This window comes from Pleuronectes platessa, chromosome 14 (assembly GCF_947347685.1).
Source record: "Pleuronectes platessa chromosome 14, fPlePla1.1, whole genome shotgun sequence".
NCBI lineage: Eukaryota > Metazoa > Chordata > Actinopteri > Pleuronectiformes > Pleuronectidae > Pleuronectes > Pleuronectes platessa.
In genome coordinates, this window is record NC_070639.1 from 13,424,996 (window position 1) to 13,445,488 (window position 20,493).

At 40.9% G+C, this 20,493-nt stretch overlaps 3 protein-coding genes across 3 annotated transcripts; 1 reads left to right on the forward strand and 2 right to left on the reverse strand.

Annotated features, from left to right (window-relative positions):
- The first annotated feature begins 284 nt into the window (after positions 1 to 284).
- mettl5 (methyltransferase 5, N6-adenosine) lies at positions 285 to 2,401 on the forward strand. Its single transcript, XM_053439074.1, has 7 exons — positions 285 to 554; positions 641 to 755; positions 831 to 1,015; positions 1,479 to 1,561; positions 1,706 to 1,757; positions 1,829 to 1,878; positions 2,285 to 2,401. Exons 1-7 carry the CDS (start codon positions 455 to 457, stop codon positions 2,324 to 2,326), a joined length of 627 nt encoding a protein of 208 aa, XP_053295049.1. The 5' UTR covers positions 285 to 454; the 3' UTR covers positions 2,327 to 2,401.
- On the reverse strand, positions 1,953 to 6,566 carry ssb (small RNA binding exonuclease protection factor La). Its single transcript, XM_053439073.1, has 12 exons — positions 6,424 to 6,566; positions 5,416 to 5,506; positions 5,231 to 5,334; positions 4,594 to 4,768; positions 4,267 to 4,374; positions 4,084 to 4,187; positions 3,472 to 3,543; positions 3,352 to 3,394; positions 3,107 to 3,247; positions 2,832 to 3,018; positions 2,594 to 2,719; positions 1,953 to 2,502 (listed from the first exon to the last, which is right to left on the reverse strand). Exons 2-12 carry the CDS (start codon positions 5,470 to 5,472, stop codon positions 2,423 to 2,425), a joined length of 1,197 nt encoding a protein of 398 aa, XP_053295048.1. The 5' UTR covers positions 5,473 to 5,506; positions 6,424 to 6,566; the 3' UTR covers positions 1,953 to 2,422.
- A 9,211-nt stretch (positions 6,567 to 15,777) lies between these two features.
- Positions 15,778 to 19,045, reverse strand: klhl23 (kelch-like family member 23). Its single transcript, XM_053440413.1, has 3 exons — positions 17,815 to 19,045; positions 16,218 to 16,370; positions 15,778 to 16,139 (listed from the first exon to the last, which is right to left on the reverse strand). Exons 1-3 carry the CDS (start codon positions 19,043 to 19,045, stop codon positions 15,829 to 15,831), a joined length of 1,695 nt encoding a protein of 564 aa, XP_053296388.1. The 3' UTR covers positions 15,778 to 15,828.
- Between the last annotated feature and the right edge of the window lie 1,448 nt (positions 19,046 to 20,493).

A 20,493-nucleotide genomic window follows, 5' to 3' on the forward strand; every position in this document is an offset into this window, starting at 1 on the left:
ATCATTATTCAAGTGCACCCATAAATGAAATGAGACCAGGAAGACCAGAACATTATTTAATCTCTCTTTCGCTATATACACACACAGGGTGCATCCTATATATATGTGTGTGTGTTTGTGTGTGTGTGTGTGTGTGTGTGTGTGTGTGTGTGTGTGTGTTATGTAAATGTATATACATATATGTATTTGTATGAATTTTTTTTCATTATTATTATTTTCTCTCACTCCCTCTCTTTTTCTCTCCTAACCCTTCAACCGGAACAGGAACTATCGAGATTGGCCTCGATCTGGTCGGATTGTTTTGAAGGATGCACACTCCCCAGCGGAAGTCGCCTGGAACCATGCTGAATGTTTACACCCTCACAGATCACAGCTGAAGAAGATCGTGAGAAGTAGCTGATCTCTGGGTCGTGGCGCTGGATCCTCGCATGGTGTGTTGTCCCAGTCGCCAGTGATGAAACTGAAAGAGTTGGAGAGCTGTCTTCAGCAGGTGGACGGGTTTGACGAACCCAAAATCCTTCTCGAGCAGTATCCAACCAGTCCTCACATTGCAGGTTGGAGCAGATAAACATGTGCTTATTTGGAGAGTTTGTGTGGAAAGATTGTTGTCACTAACTTTGTTTTTTATTTCTTCCTGCAGCATGCATGCTGTACACCATCCAGAACACATTTGGGGACATTGAGGGCAGACTGGTGGCAGATCTGGGATGTGGCTGTGGTGTCCTCAGCATCGGAGCTGCGATGCTTGATGCAGGGTGAGAGCTTTTGATTGTCCTCACACATTTGATTTAAAAGGAGTTATCCCTCCTCACACCCTCTCTCCTCTGCAGTTTGTGCATTGGCTTCGACATTGACGAGGACGCACTGGAAATATTCAGAAGTAATGCAGAGGAATTTGAGATTTCCAACGTGGATCTGGTCCAGTGTGATCTCTGCTCTCTGGACCCAGATGCTTACGCCTCCAAGTTTGACACCGTAATAATGAATCCACCATTTGGGACAAAACACAACCAAGGTGAGACATCGCTTTAAACCTGCTGCTCCAATGATTCAGTATTTCACATCCATTAGGTTTGGCACTTCTGAACGACAGATGTGGTAAAAGAAGAGGGTGAAATATTCTGATTCATTCAACGTATTTTGCGTCAAGATCCAAAAATATTCTATACTGTAATTACCATAATGCAAAAGTGGCCTTTTTCTGACTTTATGTAACCTTCAGGACATGAGGGACATATTTTAGAGATGAGACAAATTCCCATCTTCCTGAACAAACATCCTTTGAACATGGTTTGAAAATGACTTCCACATCTATATTTTTGAAGAGATTTTCATTTGAGATTAAAATACTTTGCATTAACAACTGTTCTGCAAATTCAGAGCAGATTCCTTTGGGGTAATTAAAAAATAATAATTGCAGGTACCTGTAGTTCTAATGTTATATGTAGTTTTAATGTTGCTTTTACTCTTTGTTTAAGGGATGGACATGAAGTTCCTAAAGACTGCTTTAACAATGGCAAAGACAGCAGTGTACTCACTTCATAAAACATCAACACGAGAAGTAAGTTCATACCCATCACCTGTTGACAACGTCCTTTCAATGATGAGGTCAAAACTAGTCAAATCTCAGTTTAATTAATTTCATGTCTACAACTCTGATATCTAAAGTGTGTGTAATGCCTGATGTGTAATCCTCCATCTACAGCACATACAAAAGAGGGCCAAGGACTGGGGAGTTAAGATGGAAGTAATAGCAGGTAAGAAAAATACAGGATATATCCTCTACAATTTAAATATTTGAAGTCTTAACTATGCGTTTTCTTTACAGAGCTGAGATATGACTTGCCAGCCTCTTATAAGTTCCACAAAAAGAAATCGGTAAGCTAATGAGCTGCATTACAGACATTGTCCTTCAGATATCTGAAGCTGTATATGACAAACAAAGACAAACCTTTTTTCATTTTAATAAATGTTTTATTTGCTATTCACATATGCAAACAAAAAAAAACGAAATAGCAAATAAGATGTTCTCACGTAATGTAGGAGTTCTACAAAGGAAAAACCAAAACACACAATGGCGCACAACGCTAGATGTCACACGGGCCTTACAAGACCAACTAAAATGTCCCAGTGAAATCAAATGACTGTCTTTATGCTGAATATGATAAAATTAAAAAAGATCTTACAAACAAAAGGTACATAATTAATGTAGGAGGCGCAATATAATACAGGGACTTAAAAATGCTGAAAAACTGATGCCAATCATTGCAAATTGTTTCTCTAGGTCGACATCCAGGTGGATTTCCTTCGATTCTCCAAAGCCTGAAGCTTTCACTGGAATGGATTTAAGTTGCCTCTGCATTTTAACTGTTTATAATAAATGTTTCCACAAAAGAAAAAATCTCTGGTTGCGACCGTGTGACTAAGATCCGTTTTCAGTTTTGATGACCTTTGCTGGAGGACCGTCTGTATCTTCTCGTTCTCTCTTTGGGGCAGCGGGTGCTGGAGAATAAACACAAAGTAAATACATATTTAAAAGCCTATAATAAACTGTCCGTAACAAATTAGGAAGTAATTAAGATGCTGCACTCACCATCGTCTTCATCACCACTATCAAATCTCGACTTTTTGCCTTGGTACCGACCTCTGCTTCCATCCCTTCCACCTCTTCCCCTTCGTCCTCCTCTTCCTCCTCTGCCGCCTGATCTTCCTCTACCACCTTTAAGGCAAACAAGATGCATCAGTACAAACTAATCAATACTGTAAATAACAGATTATCTTATATATTTAATTTATTTACAAATCATTTATTTGGGAAGCTTATTATTCACCTCTACCCCGGGACCTGCTGTAAGATTCTTGTTGAGCTTCGATGATCTTCTTCAGCTCCTCTTTCTCCTCGTCTCCATCAAGCACCTGCCATTCAACACTGTTGTTCTTGATTTTTAGCTCTCCTTTGTTTGCCTCCTTGGCCTTTTCAAAGGCCTCCTTTGCGTCTCCATCGAAAAGGAGGGTACCCTTGTTTGGAAGGTAAAAAAAAAACATTTTAACAACCCGATCTCTTCATCCTGAGTTCAAGGCTGTGATTGGTGCAGATTTTATTTACCTCTTTAGCTCCTCGTGTAAAGTCAACCCACTTTATCTTTCCGTGCCCAGAGAACAATTCATGAAAGTCCTCTCGGGAAACATCTTCGAGCTCCCCTTTAAACTTCAACAAGCACCCTGTCTGTTCGTCCAGGAGCAGACCCTGCAATACAAATAACAATTTATTATTAAGGTGGCCATAACACATTTGTATGAGTCCATCGCAGTGGCCGAATATAAGGTGATTAACAGTTGAGGGGATCTTACCATTTCTTTATCTTCTGTATTTTTCTGCAGTTGCTCCTTGTCTCTGAATAATATATTTGTCAGAAATTTAGTTTTTATAAACTGAATACTAGGACGAAATAGTATTTCATTTGTACTTACTGTTTTGCTTTTGCCTTTGACTCTTGTTTGAACTGTTTTCGCTCCTCAGCCTTCTTTGCATGGTAGTCTTCCCTGAAAAGATAACAGCAATCAAATGATTACTGTCTTAAGTAATTAATCTATCTGGGACATTAATCTGTTCCTCGAGATCTTTGGATATTCTTAAGTGCATTTTACCCATACAAACATATTTGAAACAGTTTCTCAAAAATAAGGTGATAACGTCCTGGTGAACTCAAATCCCTGTCAAATGTAGTTTAATGTGATAGTACACCCATTATTGTATAAAAGACACACTACCAGTAATACTTTTTACATTCAGCGTAATCCCACAGCACATATCCATGACACCAACAACAAGTAAGAATGACTAACAGTACTTCCATCATCCAGTTTCTCAAAAGCGGCTCAGGCGAAGCACCTGGAGAGCTCAAGAAAGTTAAAATAAGCCCTGACAGACTGGAAGGGTGCGAAAACTTCCAAAAGCGTGTCATCCAGCAGAATACGTCCACTTGTACCCGTTCTCAGATATGGTGCTTTCCTTTTTTTAAATCACTACACAGAATTTGTCCACTGAAGATAAAGCTTAATCCAAGAAGCAGCACAACTTACCTTGATAACACAATCATCTCATTGTCCTTGAATGATTTCATGTCTGAACGTTCAAGGAACTGCTTGGATGACTCTTCTGTGTCAAAACAGATGAACACTGATCCCTGCAAAGACTGAAGTATTAAATATCTCCTCCAAAAACACAGAAAAACTAACTTTTTGTGATAAATACAAAAATATTACCTTGAACTGCCTCTGCAAGTTTCTCCTCATTTGAATATTCTCTATGTCGCCTTTTCCGCTCAACCACTCCTGAATCTCATCGAGGGAGGTTTCAAGAGGAAAGCCTTTCTAGATGTTTAGAGATATAAAAAAACATTACACTAACAAGCCACAGCAGCAGAAATCACAAAGCTCTAAATTTGGAAAATAGACGACTGTGACTGTGAATTTATAATAAAGTTTTAAAACAAAAATGGCTCATGTATATTTCAATACAGTGGGAATACAAGAAAAAATAATGTATCAACAAAGACTTTTCTTTGTGTGGGAATCAATTCATAAACTTACAATGTACACAGATTTGTGTTTAACGACGTCTTTGTATTCATCGTTCAGCTCTGGTAAGGGTTTATCTGTCAACCTCCTGATTTTTGTCTTGTCTTCACTGATTTCCAAGAGGCCGGACTTAGATTTCTCGAGAGCTGCAACAATGACGCTGCTGTCGGTAGTTAAAGTCTTGAGTCTGGGAGGAGAACACAAATGTTTTAAACACTGAGCAGGAAAGAAAGCAAGAAGAGCATGCGACAGCATTTTACTGAAGTGACAGTGCATAATTACAGACACTAGATGATACTGAATTACTGCTCCATTAGGCTTGATGAGAGTTCTCATCAAGCAGATGTGCCGAGTCACACCGACTTACCAGTTGAGCGGAGTTTCTAATAATTATGAATCTCTTTATTTGAGAGGTGTGGCCGTTTTGTGTACGGGATGTTGTGGCTAAATGTGATCTGGCTGCTAACAGGTTCACTTAAGGGACAGGTCTGAGGGAGCACATTAACCTGGTCCTACCTGTTATTTAAATTGTATTTGTATAGCCCATATTCACCAACCACAGTTTGCTTCATAGGGATTAACAATCTGTACAAGGTGCGACAGCCTCTATCCCAGGCTTTGAAAGGAGCAGTTTGAGAGAATAGCAAACCTGTTGAATTTAAGCATGGTCTCCAAAGGCACCCAGCCTTCATCCTGCTGCAGTTGTTCTTTCAGAAACTTGTCCCTGGGAAGATTGTGATCTCCAAAGTAGTACTAGGTGAGAATAAAACAGATTTGTCAGTTGTTCAGATGTCCTTGTTACATTAATATAAACAAATTAAGCATTGAAATTACCTCTACTTGTCGTGCCACTTTCAATTCAATTGAAGACATCTCTTGCTTTTCTGCCATGATTGTCCAGTCGAGACAACAGTAACCCCAGGTCCTAAAACAAAAAACAATTATGTCTACAGCAAATAAAACCACAACAATTGTGCCGAGTAATGGCCTACGTCATATAGCTCAATATTCACTGCTTCCATCTTCTCAATAATGGAGAAATATCCTCCTTCAAGTTTGTTAGTCCAAATTTGATATTGAGTTGAGTTTGATAACTTCTAGTAGATGGGTTGAAGTTAAAAACTGTGTACACCTTAACACATCCCTGCCAGAATTTTGACATATTGCAATTTTTATAAAAAAAAATTGATTATCTACATTGTTCATTTCGACTCAGTCACTGTGTATGAACAATGAGCGAAGAAAGGATTATTTTACTCACAGAAGACAAATAAAATGACTGCACATAGCAAATGGAGGGCCAAAACAAGACATTTGTAGTTTGTTTTAGATAAATACCAACAAAATAACCCCAAAACAAGATTAGGCAGATGCTCAGCAGCTGGAACATAATGATCAGAAATATGGAAATCCAATCAGCAGATTGAAAAACTGGCAAAATAAGAATGTTTGAGCCTGATTGCCATGAGGAGTGGACATTTTTCATTTACCCTGATCTCACGCTGCCGGTGCTGCAGCTAGCTTGATGGCTAACACGCTAGGTTAGCTTGCGTGCACCAGCTGTACAATCGAGACATGTTTTGGGTGCAGACACGCGGCTCAAACGTGTTTTATCCAACGTGAGACTTGGTCGGCTGCCAGTTGTTTGTACACGTTAAGTTAAATTAGTTATTTAAGTCATTAAGAAAACTGCGTAACGCCTGTCTCGTGTCAGCATGTCGCCAAAACACGCCTAACGTTAGATAATGTCTATTGCGCTCGTTCGTAAAGCTGCTAACATTAACCAGGTGACACAGAAACACTATAAAGACCGACTTTTTATGTCAAGAAGGTGAAACTTACAGTACGAAGAGTCGGCGCTAGCAGCGGGTTTTCTGCTGAAATCTAAAAGTGCTTCACTTCGTCGCCTGCACGTTGTGGGACTGCGTGCTACGGCGAACAGCGAGGACCAAAAAGAGTTTGTTTTAGCGCGACAGCAGCTCCACGCTACGGGAGCGGATATGTGTGGTGCCGCTCTCAGCCTCAGGGTGTCGCTGTGATTCCCCCACAATAACTACTGACATAAAGAATCAAGAAGACAGCGTAGGCAACATTACAAAACATGCCCTCATATTTAAAAAGGCTTTGTAACATATTTATTATTTCATAATTCAACATATTAAGATTTTAATTCAATTGTTCCCTTCCAGTTTATTCATTGTTCCCATTTGAATCTTTGAATTGTGTGCATTTACATAATGTCTTGATGTACAATATGAAGCCCTTTGAATATCCTTGTCGGTTAAAAAATGCTATAGAAATGAAGTTACTATGCGTTTACATTACAACCAGAATGAATTCACTTTAATTCTCATTTTTGAATATAGGACTAGATGGTGAATATCCCTTGTACGTTTGAAGGTCTTCTGCAACTTCAGTTATACCTCACTTGAGGATACGCTGAGGCCAAAGGTAAATCTGACTGGCTACTGGCTTGTATGGCAGCACCATGAAAGCCATCTGGCCCTCTCAGTAGATCAGACATCATTACCTCTATGCCTTTTTAAACTAAACGCTGTCCCATTTTAGAATATAGGACAAGATGGAGAATATCCCCTCTATGTTAATCACACAAACTAAAGCCTACAACAAATACTAATACTCAGTGTTGTGCATGCACGAACGCAAAAGAACGCGTTTAATTGAACACGTTCACTTTTATGAGAACGATGAACTGAACGCAACTCAATGACAATAATTAATTTGAACGGTGAACACGTTCATATTGTAGCGTCCTTGCGTATAGACGACAGGAAACTTCTCTCTTTATGTTTAACTTTATTAAAGTCCAGCGAACACGACATACTTCCTGTTCGTAACTCCAACATTCCTAACCAATAACTTTTGGATTGTAAACAGATGCACACACAGGCAGACAAAAGCCTGTACTGATAGCATATAATGTCATGTTGATACAAATAAACAATAATGATGTCCACAATCAGTTCAGTTCATACAAGTAAACATGAATAGTTCACGTTCATACCATTTAAATTCTGAACTAGTTCATATTTCAGTTCATTTCATAGTTTTAAGGTGGACAGTGAGAATGAAAGACTTGACTTGTTAAAGAAAACCTTAAGGCCAATGTATGCTTCTGCGTTTTGATGGACACGGACAGATAGGACCGCCCTCTCCAACGTGGAACTCTCCAACGTGGAACGCCCTCTCCGTGCCTCTCCGAGGCTCCTCGGAGAGCTTTTCGTGCAGCTCTCATTTTTCTCTCATTTTTCTAACTACACGTCGAAATGACGGACAGCCCACGGATAGCACTTGGCTGTGATTGGTCCGCTAACGCCAGCATTTCGGAATGTGTTTCTCAAACACCGTCAGGTTAGAAGCAAACACTTGGTAGTAGTTAGTATCGGCTGTCCGTGCTGATTGTGTGTGGAAGCTGGGGGGAGCTAGCTGCCTCCGTGTAGCTTCAAGCTGTTGCAGCTGTTGAATTAGCAACGCAGTTTGGAAACAAGACCGGGGAACCGCTGCGCTATGACACGATAACAATAGCATTTTGACCCGCTGGGTGTCACTTTATTCAGCAAAAACTGTCGCGTCATCAACATCCTTTTTCTGTTACCATCGTTCACTGTGTGTGAGGAGCCGGGAGGACGTAAATAAACCAGCGTGGACTTCTTCTATATACCTCATGAGGTAGGCTTGTCTAAGCTCGACTTCCGTTTCGCCATCTACTGTTCTGGCGGTGAATTGTTTTCACAACAAAAAGGCTCGTAGAACTATAAATCAAAAAGGGTCCGTCCGATCCGTCCGTCCGTCATTCCGAAACGGACTCGGAGAAGCATACTGAAGGCCAATGTATGCTTCTGCGTTTTGACGGACACGGACAGATAGGACCGCCCTCTCCAACGTGGAACGCCCTCTGCGTGCCTCTCCGAGGCTCCTCGGAGAGCTTTTCGTGCCGTGCTCATTTTTCTAACTACACGTCGAAATGACGGACAGCCCACGGATAGCACTTGGCTGTGATTGGTCCGCTAACGCCAGCATTTCGGAATGGAAACTTCCTGTTCCATTCCCTACATCACAATAAACCAAAATCACAACTACGACTCTATGATAAATGTGACAAGTGTGTCCGGCTGACGGTGGCTGGTTAGAGCACTTACAGCATGTGTGTACGGTCACATACGGTTATAACGAACTTTGATAACGGGGGTAGCGGGCTAGCCACCATGCTAACTGCGGTGGGAACAGCGCAAAAAACCCGCTGACTTTAATCCCACGGCTGTCATGACACTGTTTCTCAAACACCGTCAGGTTAGAAGCAAACACTTAGTATCGGGTGTCCGTGCTGACTGTGTGTGGAAGCTGGGGGGAGCTAGCTGCCTCCGTGTAGCTTCAAGCTGTTGCAGCTGTTGAATTAGCAACGCAGTTTGGAAACAAGACCGGGGAACCGCTGCGCTAAGACACGATAACATAAGCATTTTGACCCGCTGGGTGTCACTTTATTCAGCAAAAACTGTCGCGTCATCAACATCCTTTTTCTGTTACCATCGTTCACTGTGTGTGAGGAGCCGGGAGGACGTAAATAAACCAGCGTGGACTTCTTCTATATACCTCATGAGGTAGGCTTGTCTAAGCTCGACTTCCGTCTCGCCATCTACTGTTCTGGCGGTGAATTGTTTTCACAACAAAAAGGCTCGTAGAACTATAAATCAAAAAGGGTCCGTCCGATCCGTCCGTCCGTCATTCCGAAACGGACTCGGAGAAGCATACTGAGGCCTTGAGGCCTTTAGAAAAATGAGCGCGGCACGAAAAGCTCTCCGAGGAGCCACGGAGAGGCACGGAGAGGGCGTTCCACGTTGGAGAGGGCGGTCCTGTCTGTCTGTGTCCGTAAAAACGGAGAAGCATACATTGGCCTTAAGAAGCTCAAATAATTTCTGTTTAATTTAAAAAAAAAAGTTTTATTCAACCACACAATGGCTAAGGAGCCCGAATTCTGTTTAGGATGAAGATTATATTAATGTTCCATATGGAAAAGCAATGAGAACTGCTGAAGAACTGCTGAGTTGCAGCACAAAAGAAAAGTTAAATGTCATAAATCTTGTTTTCACAAAAATATTCCGAAAAAATCGGTAATGTGATTAATCATGATTAATCCATAGAAACCTGTGATTAATTTGATTAAAAATTGTAATCATTTCACAGCCCTAATATATATATTTTTATATATATATATATATATATATATACAATATATACTTACATATATGTTTATATACATATACAAATGCATGTATACATACATACACATACACATTGTGTGATGGTAGAAAATGTATTTTGTTTCATTTCATTCTCTATTGTTCGTCGTGTAACTCTTAGCCGCAGTATTTCATCACAAACGAACATGTGAACATTATACAACCCAGGATATTTCCAAACAAAACTCAGACTTAAATAGTTTAAATTTATTTTACCAAGAGGTTCATGTCACACTGTGTGGAGAACATTTAAGAAAAGACGATTTTCTACAACCAAAAATTCCATTGCACAAGTGTTTTGCAGCAGAAAATACCTTCATAGGTGTCTATGGATGAGAGCAATACAGCTCAGAGCTCAAACAAAACCTAAAGAATCACGGAGACGGATGACCAATTACAATACATATGACTAACTGGATATGAAATGACTTCTACAAGAGGATATGACATTTTGATCATTTTGCGCAGCCCTGGTTTTCATTGAAATGCTTGTTCTCTCACATGAAAATACTTTGTTCTTTAAAGTGCACAACAATGTTTGTCAGTAGGACTTCCTGATATCTTCCTCAACGATGAATGGACACACATTCTGTTCATCCACCGACTGCCCTACCTTACACATGGCATGACAGTATGATTTTGAAGGTCAGATTTCAAAAACATCTCAGAGTTAATTTTTACTGTTTTAGATTCTTAGTACTGGAGATTCTTAACATCTTTCTGTCTAAAGTAGATTTTAGGTCTATTTAAGAAGACATGTACTGTTTGTAGTGATCTATTAATGCAAAATGCAACAAATTGGCAGCTAACATGGTCTATCAATGAGGCCTAACTGGTTTGACCGCTATAGAGGCTTTTGGAATATATGAACTTTATATGAACGGCATATCAACGACAATAAAGAACCAATGTCTGCTGCAGATGTTCTTTAGAAATTTGTATTATTGTACAAAGATAAAAAGAACTGTAGGAGTAACCTTTTGTACTTAATTTCTTTGTCAACATAACACACCATTCATTATGTAAGAGAAGTTTTTTATGAGATCAAATTCTGACCTGATGTTTTGACAGATTCTTCTTCAGCGTGTCTTACAGTGCAGGGCTGTAATATTAATATTGCTCTCTGTCCTGCACCTCACGTCACCTCTCTGTTCCTCTGGTAACTCAGACCAAATGCTTTCCTGAAAATCCATGTCATATTTATACTGTATTTTGGCAAACTGTGTGCACACAGCAGCACTGGATGATCTTGAGTCTTTACTTTGTTGCTCATACTGTGAGTTATATCAGTCATTATAAGAGTGAAGTCCTCGCAAAGAGATGTAATCCCTGACACAGCCAATATTTTCTACATTATTCGAAATAGCTCCGTGTGTTTAAACCCCTGCTTATCAAACAAAGTGGAAAAAACTATTCTTCTCAGGTTCCTTTTCATCCTCTAAAGCAATAAAGAGAAGAACTGAAAATAAAATCGACTGCATTAAATTACTAACAAAGATGCCAGCTTCTAAAGGCATGCACATGTATTTATTTTACAGTAATGTGCTTCTTTTAAATTATAAGCAGTATAGTATATGAGGAATAATGCAGTGTGGCCTGCATCTTAATTATCTTGACAGACACATAATGGTTTCGGGTCTTTCTAAAAAAAATGTAGCATTTAAATCCAGAGCCTAAATTAGCGAAGTAAATTGTGAAATTTTAGAAATCTATTTTACTCAATCAGCTGAATGGAAATATATTATCAGGTGCATGTAGAATATATATGTAGAGTATTTCTTTCTTTCTCTCTCTTTCTACATTTCTTGTCTGTTTGTAGTACTTTTGTGTGTCTCTCTTTAGCCATTTTGTGCCACTTCAGACTTGTGTTGGGTCTCTTAGTCTTTTTTTTGTCTGTTTGCAGTGGATTTGTGTTAAATTGTATTTGTTTGGTTAATCTTTATAGTTATTTTTAGTTTCTTGGTAGTTGTTTGTTCTGCCTTAAAAGATATAAAACAAGCACGACGATTTCCATGACTTTTATAACTTCAGACGACAAGAAATAGCAAATAACGATTCAAAGGGAGCAAACAACATGGAACCTCGAACAAACACAGGAGAAATGATACATGTAAAATGATTTAGAACGGTCAATTATATTAATGATTAGATAATAAGATATAACAAATACGATTCTTAGTGTCAAAATGTACTCAAAGGAGAGACGTTTAAATGTGCAAAAGTATTGACATTGACAAATGTGACAACTGAAACAAACAACATTTGTATTGGAAGCTATCAAATCTGCACCATCAGCAAATGTAGTTATCAAAGAGTTATCAAAGAGTAGTTTTTAAAGAAGCTGGTTTGTTTGTGTTTGCCGCTCTGATACTGACAACACAAGGTGAAATCGTCACCCGTAAACACAGGGGAGGCTTGGGTCTTCAGAATGATGTCGCCATCTGTGGAAGAAAATTAGAAGGCAAGATTGAACTCCTACTTCTTTTATGTTACCTTTGTATTAAATACAGTCCTATTTAATCATCAGTGCTACACAGAAGTCGGTGGTTTCTTCCTGAGTTTGTCCTGAAACTTCTCTGTTACACAAGACTCACAGCTTACTGTAATGTTGACTGCGTTACTGCGGCCCCTGGCGCCCTCACACCAGTACACTCCACTGGTCCCACTGGCAGCAGTGAACACAAATGCTTCAGACTTGTAAGGGCTCATGCTGGTGCAAGGACACTAATACTTTTAAAGGTAATGGTAGATGGCTCTCTGATTGGTTTATTGCATGTTATGCCCAAAACACACCTCCGAATAGTAAAGAGACAAAACAAATCTTGTGTCGAGTGCAGCAACATTTTGTAATAAATCAAGTACTACAGTGAGAGTTGTGTCTGTTTTTGGATTCAATGTTTGGCAAAAAAATGTAAGACTGATGAAGATATCCTATTGATAATTAATATACATTCTTTTTGACAGTTTTACATTTTGAGATTGACCTGTCCGGGGTGTACCCTCTCACCTAATGTCAGCTAGGGTTCGCTCCAGGGACCCTCAAAGGGGTTTTCAACATTTTATTGTTGCTAAACACAGTCAGTCATGAAGCCAAAATAAGCTTAGATGAATAAACACATTTAAAAAAAATCTTCTGACAGTTTTCTGATCAATTAGAAATAGTATAAACCATGTTTTTACCCATGATAGGGAGGAGTGACAGAGGCTGTTTTGAGGAAAATAAGAGCCTCTATGTGTCTCTGCATTAGTCAGTTTGAGAATACACAACCTCTGTACTCATCTGATTCATCCTGTGCAAAGCAGAAATCTGATGCCGCGCTGCAGTGGCTGCAGTCGTAGCTGCTGCTCACCTGACACTACAAGCGAGACTGGCCGGGCCTTTAGCTCAACCTCAGTCCGGTTCTCCCGACACTCGGCTTGGCACCAGTACCTGTCGGCCTCCTCCCGTGTTACCGCGGTCATGAATTAGCTGTCACCAGAGATCAGGTGCCTGGGGGGGAGCCCTGTGTGGTTTGGACCTGAACCACCAGTAGCTCTTCACAAAAGCAGAGAGGGACTCCACTGTGCACTGCAGGAGCACACGCTCACCCAGGTAGATGTTTGGCCCTGGAGGCTTCACAGAGACACTGGCCTCCAGAGATCCTGCAGGAACAGGGGGGGCTACATTATGGGCTTTTTCATGCCGGGATTAGGGTTAGGGTTAGGGTTAGGGCTGCTGCGCTGGCTTTCTCACTGTGCCAAGTAACGTTTCTCATCAAGACAGCAGGATTACAGCCAAGGAGGTTAGCTCATAGTAAAGGATGCACGGAGTGAAATTGTAAGTACAGGTAGTTACAGAATGTGGCTATCTGTAGTTGTTAACGATTGTTACCTGCTTAAATTTAGGTTTACTTGAGGCAAATGAAAGGGAATATTGTAATGAGCTATGTTAACACTAAGCTAGCTAGCTAGCTATTTTGTTAGAAAATGTCTCCAAGAGTGTGAACGAGCAAATTTGAAATATAAGAAATAACTATCGACAGCTCTCTATTCTTTGCATTAATATCTATCTCTAGTATTTTAAAACAATAATATCAGTGCCTATAGAATGTTGTTGTTTATAATCAGTTCATATTTGTGTTGTCAAATTTCACAATGACCCTGAAATTATGTCTCTTCTGTTATCTTATACTGAATGAATGCAAGCAAAGATACAGAGAAAAATCACACTCTTTCTGATTGAACCAATCCATGAAGCCCCAAATGAGCCCCAAAAACATTGGCGCACGCTGCGCGCGCAAACATTCGGCATCCTTAGGGGCTAAGCCCCCCCTTTCTTTCAACCCTAGAAACGCCCCTGCTGCTAACACTATCTTATTCTCTGCTGATACATTCAATAGTCACTCAATTATTAGTTTATATGCACTTGGGCCATAGTCTGCAGTCTGACAGTTTGGCAATCAATCCTTATTTTATCAAAGTTCGAATGTTTAATTAGGGCCCGAGCACTGACAGGCACTGACACACAGTGAGGCCTGTTGAAATTGTAATGTTTATTATTATTATTTGTCAGGCAAATGAATTGGCTTTTTGAGGGCTTTAACATGCTAAAATTCTGACCAAAATTTGCAGAAAATTAGAAAGTTGTGAAAAAGTACGTATTCTGGAGGAATTTTCAATGGGCATAGCAAAATGACTCATAAAATATAAATAAATTAAATTAAATTAAATTAAATTAAATTAAATTAAATTAAATTAAATTAAATTGAATTGAATATAAAAGAGTTATATTTAATTTAATAAAAAAAGATTAAATTAAATTAAATTAAAAGATATTAAATATAAAAAAAATTAACACGTCCTGCGCAGAGCCAAACTGCGGACTTCCCGCACAGAAGCCCACTGCGCACTTCCTGCAATTTATCAAGGGCAATTTGGTTTACAACCAGCAATAAGTGCACAACAAAAATAAACCACCAAATTTTTGTTGGAATTGATTTAGGTTTATTCAACCTCATGATTATTTTATGTTCGTGTTATTTAGACTCTGAATGGGGTGGAGAACACAATAATAATAGTATATCACTCAGTATAATGTAGTAGTACAGGAAAAACATCGCAACAAACTACATTCAGAACAGGAGAACACCTCCTAAAACAGTATCAGCAATTACCGGACATTATAACCTTCGTGAAAGGAGGATTCATTGAAACATTATTGTATTTGACTGAACTAGTTTGAGCTAGACAAAGCTAATGAATTGTCAACAGTATATGACATTCAAAGTCTGTGTGAAACATAAAGCCTGTCTGTAGCTGGTCAAAGTTCAAATGGAGTCCAGTGTTATACCTACATGGACGTAAATAATAAACGTAGACAGAAATCACACCACAGTTGTAGATATTTATTTAATCAGTAGCAGCCTGGTGGTGCAGCTTTATAAAAAAAAAGATGCTTTGAAGTGTCACAGTGCATCGTTGGTCTGAGCTGGATTCTGCATTTCTCTTTTCAGTCTTTCCTTTTAATATGATAAAACAGAAATACTCAAAAATGTTAAGTAAAATATTAGTTGTCCCTGAGGTTAGGTAATAGACTTGTTATTCACTATATGGATCATAGACTGTGTATACAGATGAATAACTAAAATTAAGCCAATGCAATTCAAGAGCCACCTGCTGGGTGTTTCTTCTAAGTTTAGTTTTAATTTGTTATAATGTATATACAAATGTATCGACAGGTCCCTACGATGGCTTCATCCCCGGATCACTACTGCAGAGACTCTGGTTCCATAGTGGGAGGAAGTGGAGCAATGCCATTCATTTTTATAAACAGTCGATCCTGGACAGTTTGGCAGACGTGTAATTCTCTACAGTGCCAAACATGGGCTAGCTTGGCATCTTGTGTGACGGTTTACATGGCATTTGCATTTTTACAGAATACTGTTCAGACTTTCATCGATTTGGCACAAAATGACAATAAATAAACATAGAATGTGATGAGGGTTTGACATCACACGCTGTGAACACACACACATCCATGGGATCTGGCCGGGCTAGGAAGAGTCCCCACTATCTCCCATGTGTCCAGCTCAGGGTCGTACTTCTCGATGCTCTGCAGATAAGTCCCCTTTGAGTAGGAGTATCCCCCTGTTACATAAATACATCCATTTATTGCTACGGCCCCGCACTCCATCCTCCTCTCCTTCATCACTGATATTGACCTCCACTCGTCTTTCTCGGGGTCGTAGCAGTCGGCGATCGTCGTCTGTCCTCCCACCAAATACAGCTTGTTGTTGAGAGGCACAGAGCACAGCCCGTATTCTAAAAACACAGAGTTTTAACATAAGAAAATTATATTCAGACCATTATCTCTGACGTTCTTCTCTCCTACGTTCATACCTGGATGGGGACTTATTGTAATGATGCTCCACTCGTTGACCTCTGGCTTGTAGACCTGGATTTTTTCATAGGTGCAGCTTCCTCTGTAGCCATAGTGGCCCCCGGTAACATAGATTTTGTCCTCCATTACACAGGCAGTGGCATTTCCAACACCTTTGAAGAGAACAGAGGTCATTTGCAACATCTGATCAACAACTCAATATATTTGACTGACTTGGGGGCAGCGTGACAAGCTGTAAACACCACACTCCTACATTATCAGGTTTCAAAGTTGACATGGTGAATTATTATCAAACAGGTTAGACATTCAACAGACACAAAGCAGCCACAGTGTGTATTTCTGTATCTGGCCACCTGTAGTCTAATGTGCACTTTGTTTTAAGCTAAATTTAGATCACCACAAACTGCAGAGGGAAATATCTTGGTTTCCCCAGCAGATGCTGGGCTACGTTCACCATCTAGTCATTAACATTGTCTTTTATTTGGTGAGAAGAGGTTTTAAAGTGAGTTTAAGAGCTTTTAGCTAATTCTAGGTGGCTGCCCATGTCTGAAGAATTTGTGGGCTGAAAAACCTTGGTTGGGTGATTATTATCTGTAGGTTTGTCATGACAAGCAACAAATGATTGTGTCATCTTATAATAAAGAATATTATAAGTTTAGCTTTAAATTGTATAAGAAAAATGTAAAAAGGCATTATCTAAACCAATTTTCCCAAACTGATTTCTCTATCAGCTTTCTTCAATGTATAGATTCAAGGGATTGAACCAGCTCACTGATATCTGAGCAAACTTCAGCTACTGATGAAAGACCTCAGATAACACTGATCAGAAACAGGAGTGGGCCTTGTGTTAAGATTATCTTTGTCTTAATGTAATTCCATAGGTCAAGAATGAAACACTAAGCTCAAAGTTGGGGTTTTAAATGAGAATATAAATTGATGAAATGTACAAACTCTTCTCAGTATCATCAACAAATAGTTTTTTCGGAAAACGTAAATTTATTGAGCGTTCATTCTTGACTTTGGAGAAAAGGACAACGAGAAAATCTCAATATATGATCTGTTCAGGAGCTTTCAGTAATGCAACACAAACTTCTTCAGGAGATCTGAAGGCTAAGTAAGGACTTTGAGCCTCAGCTGAAAGGGTTTATTGGATCTTATGAGGGTTATTCGTGTAAATGGTTCAATTGTCGAGAATTCTTTAAAGATATCTGTGAGAGATTCTCAGACATCCAGGTCATGGTATCTTCAGAAGTTGTACAAGTGTTCGTAGGCAACTGGACTTGCTTGTGTTTCTTGAAGACATTACACCTCTCATCCAAGAGGCTTGTTCAGTTCAGTTGTGGAACAGTGTTACCTCAGGTCAACAGTGTATTTCAGCTTCTGGCCTCTTGGATGACAGTTGAAAAGTCTTCAAGAAACACAAGCAAGTCCAGCTTCCCGAGTACAGTGGGTAAACTCCACCAATGGATGAAGTTCATGTGATTTGATCGGAAGCTCCAGAAAAAAAAACGGACCTTGTGGTGAGTTTTCTCAACATTAATTCATTCATTTTTCCTGCTTTTCAGTCAATCCATAACATATCAACTAATTATTTACCTTGGATCATTTTGGCCACTGGAAACCATTTCTTTTTCAAAGGATCATAAAATTCCGTCTCTCGCTCCGGAGCTCCTCCTCTGTAGCCTCCGATGGCGTAGATACAGCCATGCAACGCCACGGAACAGTGGTAGTACCTCGCTGTGATCATGGAGCAGCCCTCGGTCCATTCGTCATAGTCACAGTTATAAATCGAAACAGCGTCCAGGGCCTCAACCGTGTTTGTCCTGTAACCTCCCGTCACATATATACTTGCTCCTAGTGAGCTGATGCTGTAACTCTCTCTTTCGTGGTCAGGCATTGCTTTCCCTTGCACCCATGTGTCACTGACAGGATCCCAGAAATGGACCTCGCACAGTGGGTGCCAGTAGTAGCCACCGATGATATACATGCTGGAAGACATTTTTCTACTTGCACAAAACTCCTTGCCATTATTGGACCTCAACGCCTGAGTTATCATAGATTTGAATTTCCCATCACTGCTCAGCAAGCCCTGCCTGAGCACCTCTAGAGACGCATTGAAATAAATCTCATCCAGGTCCAGGTGGATGGAGTGCAGCAGGTCCACAGTATGGTGAACGCGATTATCCAAATCATGGGTCACCCACTTGACCACAGCATCTACCAGGACCTCATCCCTCTGCACAGTGAGGCTCTGTGCGGCCACCACCGCCCTCATCCTCTCATGGTCCAGCTCCAGGAACTCCTCCTGCAGCAGGAGCTCTGGGAACCTGCTCAGCGTCACTCTCCTGGCCTCCCTCTCCAGGGCAGGACACAGGTGCAGCTGTGCGAAGGCGTGCATCCCCAGGCAGTTGTCCACATCCAGGAGGCGGACGAGGAACTCCTCGCACGCTTGTTTGACGGGGATGAACTGCAGGAGGTCCGCGGCCTCCAGCAGGCTCTGCACGTTGCTCTCGGTGATGCGCACCTGAGCCGTGTACACGTAGTTCACCAGGGCGCCTAGGACCTCGGCGCGCACCCCGGTCAGGGTGATGCTGCTGTCGGACCTCTCCCTCATGTCAGCCGTGAACATGACCTTAAAATAGGAGCTGCGGGCCGACAGGAGCGCCTTGTGGCAGTGGAACACCTGCGCCCCGGAGCCACCGCACTGGAGGGAGACGTCCGTGAAGAGGCCGCCGACGTAGAAGTGCCTGAGTGCGTCCAGGAGCTGCGATGGGTGATCTCCATCAGTGAAGTCGTACGTGTAGATGTCGCCTTCCTTGTGTGACATGGTGTCTGCAGGAAAAACACACGTGTGGCAGTGATCCAAGGGCACATTTAAAGCAAAGGGCAGCACAGTGTCATATTCCCATCTATAATGAATGACAGTCACGCTGTCAGTTATTTACCTCTTTGATATAACAACACAGGTCTTACCTCTCATTTTATATCCATGAATACAGGCTGCAGCTCCACACACACACACACACACACTCCTCTGTGTCCTCTCTCTCCTTGTGTGTGAACAGATCGTCTCTAACAAACACATGAAGCTCAATTTAGCTCGGGCAGGACGGTCGCAGGCAGCTCCGATCCTATTTTGGTATTTGTGTGCAGCGGACAACCCCCCTCAACCCCCCACCTCCTCCTCCTCCTCCTCCTGCATCTTCCTCCCCCTCCTCGTCCTCCTTCTCCTTCTCCAGCAGTCTCAGGTCTGCACCAGCAGGTCCTCCATTGACATGAAACACCCCCCGCGCACCGCTACTTTCTCTCCCCGAGCCTGAATATAAAAGCTACATCCACGATCACAGTCCCGTGGTGCGTTCAATGACCCCGCGTTGTGCAGGAGAAGCTTCGCCGCTGGAATACAAATGTTATTCGGTGCTGCTCCACTGCCTCTTTTCGCCATTCATGTGTTTTCCCCTCTCTCTCTCTTGCGGTTGCCATGGCATCCTGAACCCACTTCCAGCATGGTCAAGGGCTTTGCCTGTTAATCCTAACAAGGATTAGAGTTTAACAGAACAGTGCTCACAGAGGTATGTGTAACTGCAGGAGCTGGTTTACATTGGTTTCCACTGGTGGGGATTATTTCTGATACTATGTTTCTATTTACCATCTGACGTTTAATGATGAATTTACAAACAAACATATGATGAAACATATGAAAACAACATACAGTTAAATATTAAATGGCTGGTTCCCTACCCTCATTGACTTGTGAGGGTAGGGTTCTGAGAGAGGGCCCCGGGGTCTATTGGGGCCTCCTGTCTCAGATGTCCCTGTTATCAGTTCCACCAAGCGCATAAATATGTGTTGAATTTGTGGGTTTTGAGAACAAATGGCATGGCCGAACACAAACTGTATAAAAAGTTCTAATAAATACTCATTTCTAAATGAATATGTCTTACCAATGAAAATGTCCTACAGTTCCTTAGAAAGAATCCCTATCTATATTGGCCTACATAGCTAAAAAAGTTTGAAAGAAATAAAAAAAAACTATTTGGAATCAAGAAAACCAAGCAGTTTATCATGTTTATCATATTCAGTCAATCATTTTCATTCAGTGTCAAGGTATGATTATAGGGGGGCTGTACAGGCTGGTTTGGGTTATTGGGGGGTTAGAACACATCCATCCCCTGAGTTCCACCACAGGGACAGTCTACCTATGAACTCTACTCGTGGTTTCATCAGTTAAATTACTATAAGAGACCGTAGGTCAAAGTGGGCAATTGTGCAGTT

Excerpts from the sequence above, each read along its gene's own strand:
- ssb (XM_053439073.1), bottom strand. The coding sequence starts at position 5,472 with ATGGCAGAAAAGCAAGAGATGTCTTCAATTGAATTGAAAGTGGCACGA. Across the intron at positions 3,395-3,471 it reads TCAAAGGCAAAAGCAAAACA|AGACAAGGAGCAACTGCAGA; the intron begins GTAAGTACAAAT and ends TATATTATTCAG. Across the intron at positions 2,720-2,831 it reads CAGCAGGTCCCGGGGTAGAG|GTGGTAGAGGAAGATCAGGC; the intron begins GTGAATAATAAG and ends TTTGCCTTAAAG.
- klhl23 (XM_053440413.1), bottom strand. The coding sequence starts at position 19,045 with ATGTCACACAAGGAAGGCGACATCTACACGTACGACTTCACTGATGGA. Across the intron at positions 16,371-17,814 it reads AGTGGCCAAAATGATCCAAG|GTGTTGGAAATGCCACTGCC; the intron begins GTAAATAATTAG and ends TTCTCTTCAAAG. Across the intron at positions 16,140-16,217 it reads TACAATAAGTCCCCATCCAG|AATACGGGCTGTGCTCTGTG; the intron begins GTATGAACGTAG and ends CTGTGTTTTTAG.
- mettl5 (XM_053439074.1), top strand. The coding sequence starts at position 455 with ATGAAACTGAAAGAGTTGGAGAGCTGTCTTCAGCAGGTGGACGGGTTT. Across the intron at positions 555-640 it reads AACCAGTCCTCACATTGCAG|CATGCATGCTGTACACCATC; the intron begins GTTGGAGCAGAT and ends TTCTTCCTGCAG. Across the intron at positions 1,879-2,284 it reads AGTTCCACAAAAAGAAATCG|GTCGACATCCAGGTGGATTT; the intron begins GTAAGCTAATGA and ends TTGTTTCTCTAG.